This window comes from Kwoniella shandongensis, chromosome 6 (genome assembly GCF_008629635.2).
Source record: "Kwoniella shandongensis chromosome 6, complete sequence".
Lineage (NCBI taxonomy): Eukaryota > Fungi > Basidiomycota > Tremellomycetes > Tremellales > Cryptococcaceae > Kwoniella > Kwoniella shandongensis.
Window position 1 is genome coordinate 415,591 of NC_089292.1, and position 15,257 is coordinate 430,847.

Below are 15,257 nucleotides of genomic sequence, written 5' to 3' on the forward strand. Positions count from 1 at the left end.
ACAATAATCCAAAAGTTACTTTATCAAGAACGAGCTTACCGCAATTGTGTTCCGCTTTCTCATATCATCTCGTCCCGCCTAATCGAGTCGTTCTTAGCTCAGAGAGGCTCAGCCCGGTCGCTCGCTCGTCAATGTCACGTCGCTCAAGTTCACCCGCTACGAATCACAGAGGCGCAACACCCAACTCACCTCGAGGAAGAGGGTCTTCACCCCGACCACCTCCATCCTATGCTAGGTCGTCGCTTGACCGGAGTCCGTCTGTGAATCCGTTGATCCTGGATGAGAGACCGAGGGTTCCTCCGCCAATCTATTTGAGATCGAGTAGTCCTCAACCGCAATCTGCAAAAGGATTCTTGAAGATACATGTTCCAGCGTGGTACGTGTTCAGTCCCTCATATCTGTTGGCCTTCCGTTGGAGTCGAGCGCTGATACTTGTTCGCGAACGACGTAGGGGAGTAAACCTCGTACGACCACCTCGAACGCTCGAACTTCATCCTCTCGAACATGGCGGAGCGGAACGTGAACCCCCGTGCGAGGACACCGTGCTCTCTGGTGCTCTCGAGGTGATTATGAAAGAGAGAAGGAGAGTCCAAGCTATCTCTGTAGGTATACAGAGTGTGTGCAGGTTGTTCATGGGTCAGAGGGGATGGGAAGAGGATGGGATCTTTGAAAGAGGAGTAGAGGTGTTGAGTGGTGATGCGGAAGGGATATGGTTGGAGAAGGGTTCGCAATCGTGAGTATCACCATCTGTCTGTCAGCACGAATACTTCAGTCTGGACTGATTACCCCCATTCCCACCTACAGATTCAGCTTCTCCCTTCTTCTACCTGCCACACTCGCGACGACAGACTTTCACCAGTTCGGTCGTGTATCCTACATCCTCACAGCACGAGTCGAAGGTATACCCGCTTCCACATCATTTTCCTCCATATTCAAAGCGTCGTCGACACCGAACTTAAACCCTGATATCCCCAATGTGGGCGATTTCGAGCGAGTCATAGCTCGATCCGACAAGCTCGCCACGAGCAACAGTGGAGGTTTGGGTGCCAATCGAGCTGCCAACGCTTCGAGAGAAAGTGTACTTGGGTTGGGGAACATGTCGCTTGAAGATCCGAACGACGGAGCAAGTGCGATAGCCGTCGGAGAAGGTAGTCCTTCCTTGTCGGGATTGTATACGAGACGACAGTCGATGGACATTGGGACGAGTCCAAGAGTTCCACCCTTGTCGCTATCACCCTCAGAAGAGAACGACAGACAATCCGTTTCTTCCCCGAAAGACAGGACGGAAAAGAGCGGTTGGTTGAAAGGTGATTTGTCGGCTTCAAAACATATGATCGTACATGCCGTACCGAGCTCCTCGGGGGGTGTATCAACATTGGACTTGAGGAAAGAAGGGTTTGTGAATGGGATAGGTACTTGGCGTTTCAGTGCTACGTCAGATGTCGTGAGTGAACCCTCTCTTCCCATACGATGTGACAATCATGCTAACATTGCTTGTGCTTGTTTCAGTTCGGAATATCTTCCGTCATACTGCTATCTATCACGCTCCCCGCACCCTCACCCTCTGCCACCATCTTCCTAACCCGACTTGTCCTTGTTCAGAATTACAAAATCACCTCACCACGTACCCCCAATTCACCCCCCGTTGTGCCAGAGGCACCACGGAATCACGTTTTGTACCAAGTAGGACGACCGCACAAGCCAGGAGATAGATTTCCCGGCAGGAATATAGATTGTCTTTGGAGAGGACCGGAGGCGGGCGGGAATGGCAATATGGAGGAAGGGTGGAAGATCAGAGCAGTTGCGAGGATGCCGAATCACGACAAAATCCGACCGAGCACGAATGAGGGGTGAGTCGCAACTTCCTGTTTAGTCCGAAAGACATATCGAAGCTAACTCATCGCCTCCCCGCAACCGTGCGTAGCACTATCACTCCGATAAGAGTATGGCACGACCTCCTATTCCAGGTATTCTACTCGCTTGATCAAGAAGACGTGAGCGGGAAGAAGATCGACGGTCCAGGTGAACTGAGGATGATGTCGGTCAAAATGCCGATCCAGGTACCTTCGGTGAGCGTATTGTTTCATTTTGAGGTTGAGAGCTATAAGATAACCTAAAACAAATCGCCTTCTACCCCTTAGTGCTGTTGTACGTTGAACGCGCTAAGCTTGCCAACCTGTAAGTTATCTCTCGAGTCTGAAAATCCTTTTTCTATGCTGAATGGGTTTCCCACCTTGTTACGTTACAGACGAGACGGCCCACCGATCACCACAAGAGGATATCGACGCCATTCTCTCCTCTCCAGTGACTAGCAAACAGTGTATGTGCGGAGCAACATTCGCAGAACTCGGCGAAGCTGCCATGAAGCGGTTACAGGTCGCTGAGCAGGATGAGTTGGAATGTACCATGCGAGGTAGGGCGAATGAGGCTGCGGCGGCGGCGGGGAGTAAAGAGGAAGAGGCCGCGAGGGAGAGGGATAGGCCGAGTGAGGATTAGACTGTATCCGCTACGACTGTGGTCAGACTACGATAGCCAGTTGGATTGTGGACCTCAAATATACTATCATTATAGTCCATGTGTGATAGAGCTTGCTGCTTCCATACCTAGCTCTTTGTTGCGCATCAATGCATACCTTTACATGTACTCTATCGTACTTCGTAAAGTATCCTCCCCACACCAAATTCCCGCTCCTAAGCGCTGGGACTAGCCCCGCTTCCGCTCCCAACTCGAGGCTTGACCACAGGCTCCCATGCTCTAACCTTGGGAGCGGTAGTGGAGTATGGCTTGTAAGCTCCTCTGGTACCGGTCATGTTCTCGACGAATGGCTGTGGTGGGGGAAAGAATATAGATTAGTACTACTCGTTCAAACGCCATTCCGCCCGCATGGTCAAGTAGCACCCAGCACCCCTTCCGTCGTCGTCCGAGGGAAGCATCCTTGATAAGATCGTCGACCATCCTATTCCCCTTTCAGGATACTCCTTCCAATCTCGCATCGGTCCTCAGATCCTAAATTGCTCCAACAATTCACATCACCTCCTCCTATCCTGCGTACTATCCACAACGCAGACGCGAACACAACCCTGGTCCGAATGTCATAAAGAACATTGCCCACTCACAGCCTTCCAAGTAGGTGTCCACTGCTTCACGATCGGGTCTTCGCTAGGAGGCAAGTGTCGGATGTGTGATAACCAAGAGTGCCACTCGGGAGGTACTTGAGAAGCGTTGAAGTCGTCTTGGGAGAAGTCGATCTGTGAGCGACGAGCGGAGCGAGTTGTGAAGATTGTGCGTGGGGAAAAGAGGAGGCGAGTATGAGCAGAGGGGTAGGAGGGGTGAGAGGGGCGACGGGTCAAATGGACGAGGGGAGTAAGTGAGAAAGAGGAGGGATGAACAACAGATCAGTTTTACTATTATCATCAAAAGGAAAAACTGAGGGGAAGTAACATACCCATCGATGTCGACCTAATCAGATCAAAGCGAAATCAGTCAGCTCAAGGTTCATTCCAGTGACACAATGTCCCCATTCTAATTCAACGCCTTCCCCTTCTCCTTCCCCCATCCCCTGGCCTTGGAGTCGGAGCAGGACCGCATTCCTTGTTGCCCTTGTTCTCCGCCTTTCCACCTTTTTTTGTCTACCCGCTTGCACTCATCGATTCGGCATGTCGCACTCACCTGGGATCTCCTCGTTGGGGTTCAAGTTCTCGAAATATCTGTTGCCAAATTGATCGGTTCCCACATGTCTTCCAAACTTGGCATCACCAATGTACCTATTGACATTCGTTTAGAACAGCGTTAGCCTCAGTCAAATAATACAAATTGGCATATCGCCATCCCATCGCATCTCATGGGCTGGACAAATGACTATTTGGAACATGATCCGAGATGGACATGTCGAGAGGTACATGTTGACAAGACTCACGTCATTGATCTAAACCATTCTTTGAACCCCGCCTGTCTGATATTCTTGATCGTTCGAGCTAATGACATCTTGAGTGAGGTTGATTTGAATGAAAGATGATTTAAGAAACTATCGAAACGTAGCCTTTAAGTGAAGCAAGCAACAACATGCGAATGGTTGTAACGAATCACTCGCTCGCTCGCTCGTTCGCTCGCGGTTACAAGGACAGTCCCTCAGTTCCCAGTTCGGAATTAAATTTCAACCAATCCAAAAGTGGCGATTGGCTCATTACACCACATCACAGTATATACATGTACGCTCACATCTCATGCATGATCTCGCTTCCTTTCCTCCCTTCTATAAGACATGTGAGTTACCAGAAATCGACACTGGGTATAGAAGAGAAAACCATGGAAAAGCAAAGCAAAACAAGGCAAAGTGATATGTTCTACAATTACATCCCTATCTCTACCCACCCTCACAAATCCAAACGCACATCTTCGAGTTACACGTTATACGCCATACCAGACCAAATAGTAAGATGGTAACTTATTCATCGAATTCATTTCCTAGGGGAAATTGGGTGATCAAATTTCGGTCCGGGAACAGGAGGACCCGGGGCAGTTGTCACAGCAGCTATGAACGAAACAAAAGGCCAATATGAGCAGCTGGACTTGCTCACTAGGCAGATGAAAAGGTGAATTTACGAGGGGAGGCGCTAATGGAGGTGTCACCAGCAGTGCTGGCACTCGACGAAGCAACGGTAGCGCTTCTTGATTTGGTCGGTGAAGCAGCTGCTGAACCACTCGAGGCGCCTGAAGCCTTGCGTTGAGGTGTAGAGCTAGGAGCATAGTCGAGCGGGTTTTTGTCGCCAAAGATCCATTTTCTAACCTTTTCCTCCATCTCGTTGGGATCTTTAGGAAGGCTATTTGAGACAACAGCGGGTTCAGCTCCGTCCTCGTCTACCTTTTAGGCAATCTGTCATCGTCACTCACGTATCCACGTCAATCTTCGGCATCCACTTGTCCCCCGCAACATGCTGGAAATATCTCGAAGGAGGAGGTCCCTCTCCCGACGCCTCCCGCTTCCTCACCAAGTCTCGTTGGTGATCCTCTACCGCTGACTTCGCATCCGTAGCTCCATACATGTCACCCGTCTTGATCGCATCTGTTAATTTGGTCCACAATCTGGCCGAGTCAGGGCAATCAGCTTTTGTTGCGGAACTTGCTAGCAATCGTAAAACTCACCTCCGTGACTCGTATTCGTCCTGCTCAGACTCTGGCAACACAACTTTTGGTGCAATTTTCGCTCTCGCAGGGTCGAACAACACTCTCTTCTCCTTCGTCTTCTTGTCCGTGAATTCGATGGCTGAACTCCAATGACCGCTGATGTCTCCAACGTCTGTCTTTCCGGGTCCGGTAACCTTTCCGCTGATGACATTGTATCCTCCAGAGATCCAGCCCTATCATTGGAGATGACTTTAGCAAAAACCCAAGCTATGGAAGACAGACGGGACTCACCTTGGCCTTGAAGTCCACGTCACAGTGATGATCGGTAGCATCACAGCTGATAGTTGATAGGTCACAGAGCTCGAGCAGCATTTTTCCGAAAAGTATACCCCGGGCGTATGTGTTCGGCATCTGACGGGTCGGTCAGCTCAGACAGTCGTTGTATCAACGGAGACTCGACTCACCGAGATAGAGTACTCTCCGTCCTCTGGTCTGTTCAGTAATCTAATACGGTCTTCACCTTCCATGATTGTCGCAGCACTGTTACCCAGGAATTTACTCTGCACGCGGGTTCAATATGAGCTACTGCGTCCTCGACTCGCAAACTGTTACTTACCTTTGGTTTCAGCTCTCCAGTGATGAGTAGACCGTTCTTAGGGCTGACATAGAAGAAGGCAGACACAGGCTGACAATGGGCAGATTTGTCAGCTGAGCCAATTTGGTTTACCGTGAGAGCCAACGAGAAACTTACAGGGTGATGGGAGACCTGCTCCGCTACGTAGAAACCTTCTGATCCATCTGGGTAGACATATGTACACCGGAAGAACTCTCCGAGAACGGGGTTATACCTAATAGTGGTGTAAGCTGACCATTCGGCTCAACATATACGGCATCGCTTACGGTTTCTTAACACTAAAGAATCGAATGGACGTCAGCTATGTCTTTCAGTGGGAGGAAAAACGCCGTACTCACCCCTTTGGCTTAATGTGCCATCCACTGAGGTAGTATGTCATGACTTTGATGAATCTGTCTTTGGGGTCCGCCTCGTCCGCAACACTGTGAAAGAGAGCTGATATCAGCTTCACGTTGGTGTAAAATCCCCCCCTCATATAGAGCGAAGGTTAGACAGTCTCTTGTATAGGAAGATTGCACTCACCCAAAAATAAGCTCGGGATGGGAGAAGAAATCCGTGATTCTTTCCAACAAACTTCTAGGCTCGAGGACGAAGGTAGGGAGGGCAATCTTTGAAAGATCCATACCGGGACGTACTGTGAACAAAGCGAGTAGGCAAGGTCAGCAGAGGCTTGAGATATAAAGTCTACGTGTGGATGTGGTTCCTGTGTCTGATCCTCCACTCCACTCCCTTGCCGCTCGGCTTGTTGCTTCCCAGCGCCTGGTGCTCCATTTCGTCGTCTACTCTCTGAGATCATATCCCTCTAGGTTTGTCCCCTTCATCTGTCCAAGCACCGTGTTCTCCACCCATAGCGAATACAGCCGCCTAGGTAGAAAAACTTGAACCCCTCAAATTCACTCACATTGCGAGATCAATGCTCCCAAGATATTCCCTTCCTCCTTATCCAATGTCGAGGTGTCATTCGGATCCCCATCATCGATCTGTGTCTCTCCATCTTTACCATGTCCAGTGATAGACGAGGCGTTTGACGTTCGACGTGATTTGGAACCTCTATCGAGGGACAATGATCCCATTCCTTGTGATAAAAGACCCATTGTGAGTATGAGTTAAGGGGGAGTCGTAGGCGGCGGTGGTGGAAGTATGAGATACGATAGTTTCGTTGAAGTCAGGATTAGCTAAGCTGGCAGTAGTCGTTGTTCAAACTCCGTTCGTTGTCGTTGTTGGTGAGAACCTCGGGCACCGAAATCGTGCCCGAAATACGAGTCGAGGTAAATGATTCAGGGGCGTTGTCGGCGTCTCCGCTAAATGTTGGTCCAACGCTTGCGTAAAGATTCGGGTCGACAACAATTGAGATTGAGGTTGGAGCGATAAGTCAAGCAGAATGTGAGGATGGTGAAATCAAATGTGAAAGTATATTGGCGACAACGACAAGGACAAGGACGACGACGTTGTTGAATGTGGATGGGATGGATGCGAGTCGCAGTATCAGATGAATGAGTGCAAGCGACTTTAGCTCTGTTACGATATATACGCGTCATCTCAATCACCATCCCATCCCATATTATGGCCGCCGAACACTCCTCACCACCTAACTCTTTTACGTAAAAAAGGTACATCCCACATCTCCGCGCCAAGCTTCCGGGATCGTCCCATGCAAGACCAAGAAAGAGCGCTTGGCCAAAGCACTAAGATATATGCATGGTCACCCTGCACTAAAGAGCACGTTTCATCCTCCTCTGGCTTGGATATTTTCACGCTTATTCTATTCATAAGGAGATACACTTGATATTCAGCTACACTCCGCTTGTCTACCATCCGCCATCACTAGCACCGGCAGGATGACTCCTGTCGCTGCTTGCAGAGCTGATCATGCGTGGCGTCTCTTCACCTCCTCTGTGCAAAGACGAGAGAGGCAAGACCGACTCGTCCTGGATCGATTTCTTGAGGTACACCTCGTCACCCTGCATCATAAGAGTCAGCTGTGTACATGACTGTACAAGCCTGGGAACTCCTAACTCACCTCAAGAGGGGTGGTAGAGAACGAGAGACCCTTGTCAAAGTGCTTTGAGAAGCATTGTCTGGCAAGCTCGTAATCGATATGAGAAGACAGTTTCTTCCTCGGTTGCACAGTCAAACTGTGTCTCTATAAAATCGAAAAACGATCCCATCAGCTTGATCTCGGTGTGTACGATGAGCTAGCTTACCGCATCGACGTTGCTGTCCAAGACAGCCGGACTGTGCGCTCCTTCACTGATGGACAGTCTGATCGAGAAATCCTTCTGTCCTCGCGTGGAGGCGTTGCCAGATGACTTCTCCCACAATTCGATGGTACAATGCGAGCAATAGTCCAACTCGGGGATCCGCACATTCGTGAACGGCAGTCCAGACGCGAGCAGGAGATGCACGAATGTCGTAATATGGGATTCTTTCCTGTAGATGTACAAGGCTTGTCAGCGATTGTACAGGCCCAGAGGAACAACCACTCACGTGAAATAGAAACAAGCCAAAGACTTTCCGGTCGTCTTCGCCTCGTCCAGATCTTCCCATACTTTCCGCAACAATGGCAGACTCGTGAGCATTCCAATGTCCTCTTTCTCTTCTGCGTCGAAACCATACTCTTGAGGTGCGACTAGGTCGAACAAAGCCTTGGCGCGAGCATAAAGATCATGCAGTCCTAACCATTGAGCGATGTCAGCTAAGCTCCGTGTTTATAAGAAGAACAGCGTGTAGCTTACGTCGATCTTGATGCTCGGCTCCTGCTTTGCTCTTCTGGCCTTTACCCTCAGGGTCAAAGACTGCAAACAAGAAAGTCCGGTTGTGCAAACTATCGTACTTGATCTATACGATTTGATAATTCAGCTGAAGGCCTCATCAGTTTCGAAAGACAGCAGCTTACACTATCGTAAAGTTCTGATACCTGTTCTGAAGTCAGCGCGCATTCCTCACTTGCAATGAACGAGCTCTGGACTTACTCTTGAGGGATCAAACTTCTCCTGCTTGACTCCTACCCAGTCCTCAAAGATCTTCTCCCATCTCTCCCTGAACAACCAGGGGCTGTCTCCGCTACACCACCTTTGTTGCGGGATCTTCTCCACGTTCCCATTCTCATAGTTGCTTCGCATAATACCACGGAGTTCAGTGAGTTGCTCGATCACCTCCTACAAGAGGACTGATGGGTCAAATTGCATTCTCGGTGATGGTCTCCAAAGAGGCTGCGTGACGTACCTTGACAACCTCAACTGGTTCCTTCTTGAACGACTTGGGCCAAGCAAGATCGGGTCGTTTTTCAGTTTCACCAGTTCGCAGCAAAATCTATGGAAAGGCGGAACCAACATCAGCTTGATCGCCACGTCAATTCGCTGGATACCTCAAACCCACCTTAAGCTTCTTCTTCGCCTCTGTCATCTTCTCCTTTCCAGCATTGTTGTCGTCCAATAGATCTCGCCTCTGAATCAGATGACTGATCTGAGGACATGCCTCGGGCGGGTTCCTTGAATTTGCGATGCTCGAGGCGGAAGATTGGGAAGAACCGCCGCCTTCGACACCCAGAAGCGCGTGGGCGAAGATTTGCGCCGTATTCTGGGGGTGGAATCCGTCAGCATCATCTAACGAAATAGAGTGGAGGAAGCAGGACGCACGATGACTCTACGTTCTGAAGACGTGTAGATCTTGACGTTGTTCAGGACATCCTTGTCTGCGAGGTCGTCAGTGGCGGTGCTACCATACGAAGCATATCAACGTACTCATAATCATAATATCCTACAATAAGCGGTTTGTCAGCTGTACACTCTCATCAAAGCAGGAGACTCTCAGCTCACCTTCTTGAACGCGTCTCCCAGATCTCTCGACTGATATCGAGAGGAGTGGGTGCTCTCACCACCCCATTTGACGACGAGTTGCATCTTCTCCAATCCTTCTGGAATATCAGGATCGTGTTCGGCAAGTGCGTGGCCGTTCATCTCCGGGGTCTTCGGTTCTTTGACTTCATCGACAGCCATGGCGTCTGCGGAGGGTGTGACTCCATCTGCGAGGTCGCTAGTCACTTCGTTCACCGAAGCACCCCTCTTGAGCCAATCGTTGACCTTCTTCCTGCCCTCGGTCTCGGTGAGTTCGTCCTCTTCGTCCGAACCCTTCTTTTCCTTCTTCTCTTTCTTCTCCTTATCCCCCTTTTCCCCCTTCTTCTTAGCGAAACTTGGCTTCAGCTGCGCCTTCGTCCCAGCCATCGACATCTTTTTGCCCAAAGCTTCTTGAATCTGCGACAATTTCGTAAGCACCTCTTGGGTGATGCCGGGAGTTTTAGCGGATTCTTCAGCCGCTGCAAGGATGAACTGCAATTGTCGGGTGTCTCGCAGAATAATCTCTTCTCGATGACCTCGGAGCAAACGGAGGAACGGTTGCGACCATGGTTCGTGAGCAGGGAAGGAGAACTACGACAGGGTAACCGGTTATCGACGCCCTCGCAGACAATCAAAGGCTTGTGAACCTACCTTGAGCTTCATCTTGGGTGTACGGTCCGCATGACGCAAGACTGTGATAGTCGCTCGGAGAGTGCTTGTCGTGGAACCGCTTCCTTGGTCACTCTGAGAGACGGCAGGAGGTAATCCTGATTGAAGGCCTTGCATCTTACGTTCTCGAGCCAGCTGGCAGACGCCCGAAAGGATCTCAGCGGCTTTGTCTGTAGAGGGAAGTCATCAGCTTCTTTCCCGTCAACATAAGCCGATAGATTCCTGTACCGTAATAAGCCTGTAGTCTGTGATCAGCAATGAGACTACATTAGGTGTATGTGCACATACCTGATTACCCTTGACGAAACTCCAACCATTCACATCAATCACCATACTCTTCGATTTCCCTTCACATCTCAGCAGGTCGAAACCACAAACCCGTTGTCCAAACGCTTCAACAACATCTCGAGCATATTGTGTCTCCGCTTCGGTCAGGGGTGTTATGAACCGGGTTTCTTTACCGTCTGCATTTCGTCGGACTAAACCGTCAACCACAGGTGATTTTCGAGTCTCGGCGTGGGAGAAGGTGGATCCGACGGTGTACACTTTGATGTCCTCGGCTGAGTAAAGGTCACAACAATCAGCCAGGCAAAGCCATAAGCAACAAGAAGCGCAGCGCACCGTTATCGACGTTGATAAATTCTTCGTAGATGTAAGAGCCGATAGTCCGGGGGTGGTATAAGTTCGGGTCAAACTCGCTTGACTTGTTTCCGACCTACCGGATGGCATGATTCAGTTGAGAAGTCTTACGCTTGGCTGAAAGTATCGGCACTCACCTTCCTAAACAACCTTCGTCCTCCACCACCACGGTAGTAGATGTAAACATTATGATCTTCGCCATCTACCGGTTTCTCCACAAACGGCTTCTCCACCACCTGTCCGGCAACGATGATCGCATCCCCATCTTCTCTTAAAATCACTTCCCTATCTCTCGGCACGATCTCTTTCCTACTCTTCCCTGCCCATCGCTCAGGGACAACAACACTCCCCCACTCTTCCTCATCTTTCGCCTTGGGACCAGGTAAGACTAGTCCCAGATCTCGCCGAACTTTTCTTCGTAAGACGCGAGGGACGTGAGGTCCTCCGTCTCGAGAGACTTCGGCTCTTCGAGGTGTGGGGACTCCGACATGATCGAGAATGGCAAGTACGAGTCGACGATCCCAAAGTAGGGATTGCATAGAGAGCGAATTTATAGAGATCGGTGGTGTACGGTTAGGCAGTTGGGTGTAAGAGATCGCCTTGGGAAGAGGGAAATCGGTGGAGAAGAACGAAATGAGAACGTCGACGGGTGGCCAGTGTGAGATGTCTACGCAATAATCATTGATTACGATCAGCATTCAACTGCTTTGTCGGTGTCTTGACAACCCCACTCACCCTCTTCAAGAATGACGACATCTCCAAAGATCTTCACATCGACTCCTCCCTTCTCGATATCCACCAATCTCGTGAGGATCTCTCGCATCGCCTTACTTCGCGCTTTCACATCCATCGCACATACACCCAGTACCACTGGGGGCTGTTTTGGAGCGAGCGATGGTGAAAGGTTAGACGCTGTCGAAGGCGAAGCGGGTCTCTTGAAGGAAAAGTCATTGGTCGTTGGGAGAAACTTGCCGGCCGAAGGTGACCGGGGCGGTGGTGGTGGTGGTGGGGGCATGGACATGGTAGAGATGACTACTATATATACACAAATTCGGGTGATAGGGTAGGAACCTGGGATAGGAAGAGTAGCAAGAAGAATTAGAGAGAGCTACTCGTATCTTTCATCTTGTTATGGGTGACGGCTGAAAATCGGTGCCCCACAAACAAGTGGTCACGAACGTTTTCTCCGAGCTTGCTATTGATTTGCAGTCTCAGATGTGTGTATATCACGCATGCATCACATCCGTCAGACTCCAAACGACATGGTGATACACAGTCTGGCTTCCGCTTTGTCACAAGGTGTGGACCAAGTGCTACGCTCCGACGAGACATGTTTGGAAGTCGCGAGCGAAGCGGAGAAGGTCGCAAGGTATTTAGCTCATAATCTTGACGAAAGGTGAGTACGTCAATTTGGTATCTGCCAAAAGGAACAACACGACTGATGCGGTCCTGCTCCGCGACATTAGGGAGGAACTTGTAGATCTAGAGGACGATGTGACGATCTTCACCTCCCTTTCACCATTCTGGACCTCACTCGCCAGATCATTCGAGCCAAACCCAACAACAAGCTCAAGCTCAAGAGCTAGCGCATCCGAGGACTCGAGGATATCACTCGCCTTGGCTCTGGGAAAGCTGGAGAGAAATCTCGTAGCTGGCTTACAACTATTTCAGGAGGAAGCTGTGTGAGTGTGCATCAGATAGTAGTGCTAAGGCTGCTAGAGTTCCGAATCTGATATCCGTTCACCTGAAGTAAGCATGAAGCGGCTATTCGAGGTTTGATATTCAACATCACCACGTTTGTGAGGATCGAGGACAAACGATGTAGGTCGACAACCATTCACTTGAATGTTTAGTACTAATATCCAGTCCATAATCAGTCTTTACCCTCCAATCTGTCCTCACCCAGCTGCTGTCAAACATCATCTCCCCCTCATCACCTGCTCCTGGCGCCGACAAACTCACGGACCAATACCTCCGTCTCTACCTCTCCGGACAGAGGGAGGACGACGTCATCATGTGAGTACCTAAGGTCGGTCCAACAGCAGATATGGCTTAGCTGACCGCGTCCGTTTGTTCACCCTATGTCAGACGATTACTAGATTCGCGAGACGTCAAGACCAATCATGCGACATTACATCTGCTCAACAATGCTATCAGAGGAAGTCGGTCCCGTCTGTGAGCTGTCCATCCCTTCAATGCTATCGTCACTCTACGTTCTACAAGCTGATCGGTTTTGGTACCTTATCAGAGAGCTTTTGCTACTAGAGCCGGGTGTGAGATGGTGTGCAAAGATCCTTGGTAGAATGGATGATTGGGTCGAGAACCACGACGGATTGTTCGAGCTTGGGTAAGCCGCCCGTCTCCTGCCGTTTTTGTAACTTTTGTGCAGAGAGCCACACCGCTGACAAGCTTCTTGATGGCTCCCAGTGCATCCATTTTCAACACGTTCATATCCCAGTCACTTCATCCTCGGCTATTTGCTCTCCTCTCAACACCATCCGAGCCCCTTACGCCTAACCAAACTGTCCTCCTCAAAGTGCTTGACTCGCATATCTCCTCGACCAGCACCGAAACCTCAATTCCACTACTTACGTCAGGACCACCTACGGATGCGTTTCTCCTTCCTCTCTTCCACACGTTATCCACTTATGCACAATTTTCAATCGCGCAGGGTGTCGATGATCCGCGCTTACCGAAAGTCTTCGAAGGTCTCATCCTTCTCTCCGAGGGCTTGAGCAGTATGGGTTTGACGTTGCAGGCGAGAAAAGATCGAGGCGAGAATATAGCCAAGAAGAGTGAGGAGGATGAGATGGTGGGGTTGATGACGGACGGGGATAGTGAGAAAGGGCTAGTGAAGCCTATCGTGGGTGAGTCAAACCTCTACACTGCCCCGTGCTTTACCTCCCACGTATGTTTACTTACTATGACCTGCCCTCTTCACGCTCCCGTTCACCTGCGATGTAGAGCTCCTCAAGTCACTCAACACCTTCTTCCCCCGCCTCAATCCTCGAACCCAACCGTCCGAATCATCCCCTCCTGAACACCTCCGACCATTCTCCAACCTAAAGCGTAATCTCGTGCAACTATTAGGTATATTATGCTACGACGATATCTCGGTCGGGGATCAAATCAGAGAGTACGGTGGGGTTGAGCTAGTGTTGAGCATGACCGAGATTGATGAGAGTAATCCTTGTAAGTGGCGTCGAATTGCATCAGACCTACACAGGGGGCTTCTTTTATAGTGTGAAACCCGGCACTGCTGGGACGGATCCTGGATACTTCTTCACTATCACATACGGCATTTGAACCACACTCGGGTTCGAGCTGACATATATCGCGTTTAGATCTCCGAGAACACGCGCTGTTCTGTGTGCGGAATCTTATGCTCAACAACCCTTCCAATCAAGCGATCATCAAACAAATGGATCCTGTCGGTGTCCTTTCCGATACAGGGGAGGTATTACCCCTTCCTGAAAAGATGAAACGGAAGCCGGAGAGCGGGTAATTTACAGGGAGTGTCCGAGCTCAATATATTGTAGATGTATTGGTACGTCTATTTCAAGATGGTAAACGTCAGTGAATTAGACGCGTAGCAACCTTCCATCTGTTGTATGTCCGATCAGCCAACGGAGATCAGCCAAGGGAAAGCTCTGCGCAGATTGATCAGACTCATGCGCTGGGAGAGCCTAATCTGCTCTGCTTTACAACGTTTCAAACCAACGCCTTACAAATCTAGTTCAAATCGGAGTAAACACGCATTGATCGTCGATCGTTGTCCTCGGAGCATTTCCATCGTCCCTACTTGCGTGTGTGTGTGCCCACACAGCGCCACACTCAATGACCCTGCACCGATCATCGAGGTGGTCCGTGCGCGATGGATCAATGTCAGATTGTAGGATTTCATCTACGGCCATAGAACCTAGAAAACGCCGCATCCCGTCTGATCTGCGCAGCCGGGTATCGCTCGGTTAGTACCAAGGTGGGGGACCACTTGGGAATCCCGGGTGCTGTAGTTTTTGCTTACTGCATCTTTTGAGTTGTGAGGGCAAGTTGAGAAAACGGCTTTTTGAGATGCTACAAGGAAGGAAGGAAGGAAGGATTGATGATCGTCAAGAAGAAGCTGAAACACTTGTCGGAGGGATTTCTGTCTGTGTGTGTGTGTGCGTTGTGTGGCGTCGGAGGGTTTAGTTCGCACAAACCACCTTTGTTAGATTGATCCGGATCTCCGGCGCTCGTCTGTGCTATCTTGACTTTTCTATTTTTGGGTGTTATGTGTCGTACGCTTTTGCATTTGCGGTAATATGAGTGTGCTTGGAGCTGACAAGCACGAGCAAAGGAGATGGAAGTGATCCTGT

At 50.0% G+C, this 15,257-nt stretch overlaps 5 protein-coding genes and 1 non-coding gene across 6 annotated transcripts; 3 read left to right on the forward strand and 3 right to left on the reverse strand.

The window, feature by feature from the left end:
* Positions 1–131: 131 nt before the first annotated feature.
* On the forward strand, positions 132–2,496 carry CI109_103476 (uncharacterized protein; the record flags this gene model as incomplete). Its single annotated transcript, XM_032005766.1, has 7 exons — positions 132–376; positions 452–733; positions 805–1,444; positions 1,510–1,850; positions 1,925–2,069; positions 2,142–2,178; positions 2,249–2,496. The coding sequence occupies 7 exons, from the start codon at positions 132–134 to the stop codon at positions 2,494–2,496; spliced, it is 1,938 nt and encodes a 645-aa protein (XP_031860013.1).
* Positions 2,497–2,690: 194 nt separating this feature from the next.
* CI109_103477 (uncharacterized protein) lies at positions 2,691–3,984 on the reverse strand (the record flags this gene model as incomplete). The annotated part of the gene is made up of 5 exons (XM_032005765.1): positions 2,691–2,825; positions 3,117–3,248; positions 3,446–3,459; positions 3,670–3,764; positions 3,917–3,984. 5 exons carry the CDS (start codon positions 3,982–3,984, stop codon positions 2,691–2,693), a joined length of 444 nt encoding a protein of 147 aa, XP_031860012.1.
* Positions 3,985–4,457: 473 nt separating this feature from the next.
* CI109_103478 (uncharacterized protein) lies at positions 4,458–6,852 on the reverse strand (the record flags this gene model as incomplete). The annotated part of the gene is made up of 12 exons (XM_032005764.2): positions 4,458–4,531; positions 4,603–4,820; positions 4,891–5,082; positions 5,143–5,357; positions 5,416–5,535; positions 5,589–5,684; positions 5,741–5,809; positions 5,876–5,972; positions 6,025–6,036; positions 6,097–6,180; positions 6,281–6,392; positions 6,660–6,852. The coding sequence occupies 12 exons, from the start codon at positions 6,850–6,852 to the stop codon at positions 4,458–4,460; spliced, it is 1,482 nt and encodes a 493-aa protein (XP_031860011.2).
* A 714-nt stretch (positions 6,853–7,566) lies between these two features.
* Positions 7,567–11,923, reverse strand: CI109_103479 (uncharacterized protein; the record flags this gene model as incomplete). Its single annotated transcript, XM_032005763.1, has 18 exons — positions 7,567–7,719; positions 7,779–7,901; positions 7,963–8,188; positions 8,246–8,432; positions 8,494–8,596; positions 8,655–8,675; positions 8,731–8,916; positions 8,984–9,070; positions 9,137–9,337; positions 9,397–9,452; positions 9,502–9,517; positions 9,577–10,185; positions 10,246–10,433; positions 10,492–10,501; positions 10,552–10,823; positions 10,885–10,978; positions 11,040–11,569; positions 11,638–11,923. The coding sequence occupies 18 exons, from the start codon at positions 11,921–11,923 to the stop codon at positions 7,567–7,569; spliced, it is 3,348 nt and encodes a 1,115-aa protein (XP_031860010.1).
* A 241-nt stretch (positions 11,924–12,164) lies between these two features.
* CI109_103480 (uncharacterized protein) lies at positions 12,165–14,407 on the forward strand (the record flags this gene model as incomplete). The annotated part of the gene is made up of 9 exons (XM_032005762.1): positions 12,165–12,298; positions 12,369–12,584; positions 12,653–12,723; positions 12,780–12,918; positions 12,991–13,077; positions 13,151–13,249; positions 13,330–13,769; positions 13,867–14,094; positions 14,247–14,407. The coding sequence occupies 9 exons, from the start codon at positions 12,165–12,167 to the stop codon at positions 14,405–14,407; spliced, it is 1,575 nt and encodes a 524-aa protein (XP_031860009.1).
* Positions 14,408–14,807: 400 nt separating this feature from the next.
* CI109_103481 lies at positions 14,808–14,917 on the forward strand. The gene has a single exon (XR_004236751.1). It is a non-coding gene; the product is annotated as a 5S ribosomal RNA (ribosomal RNA).
* The last annotated feature ends 340 nt before the right edge of the window (positions 14,918–15,257 follow it).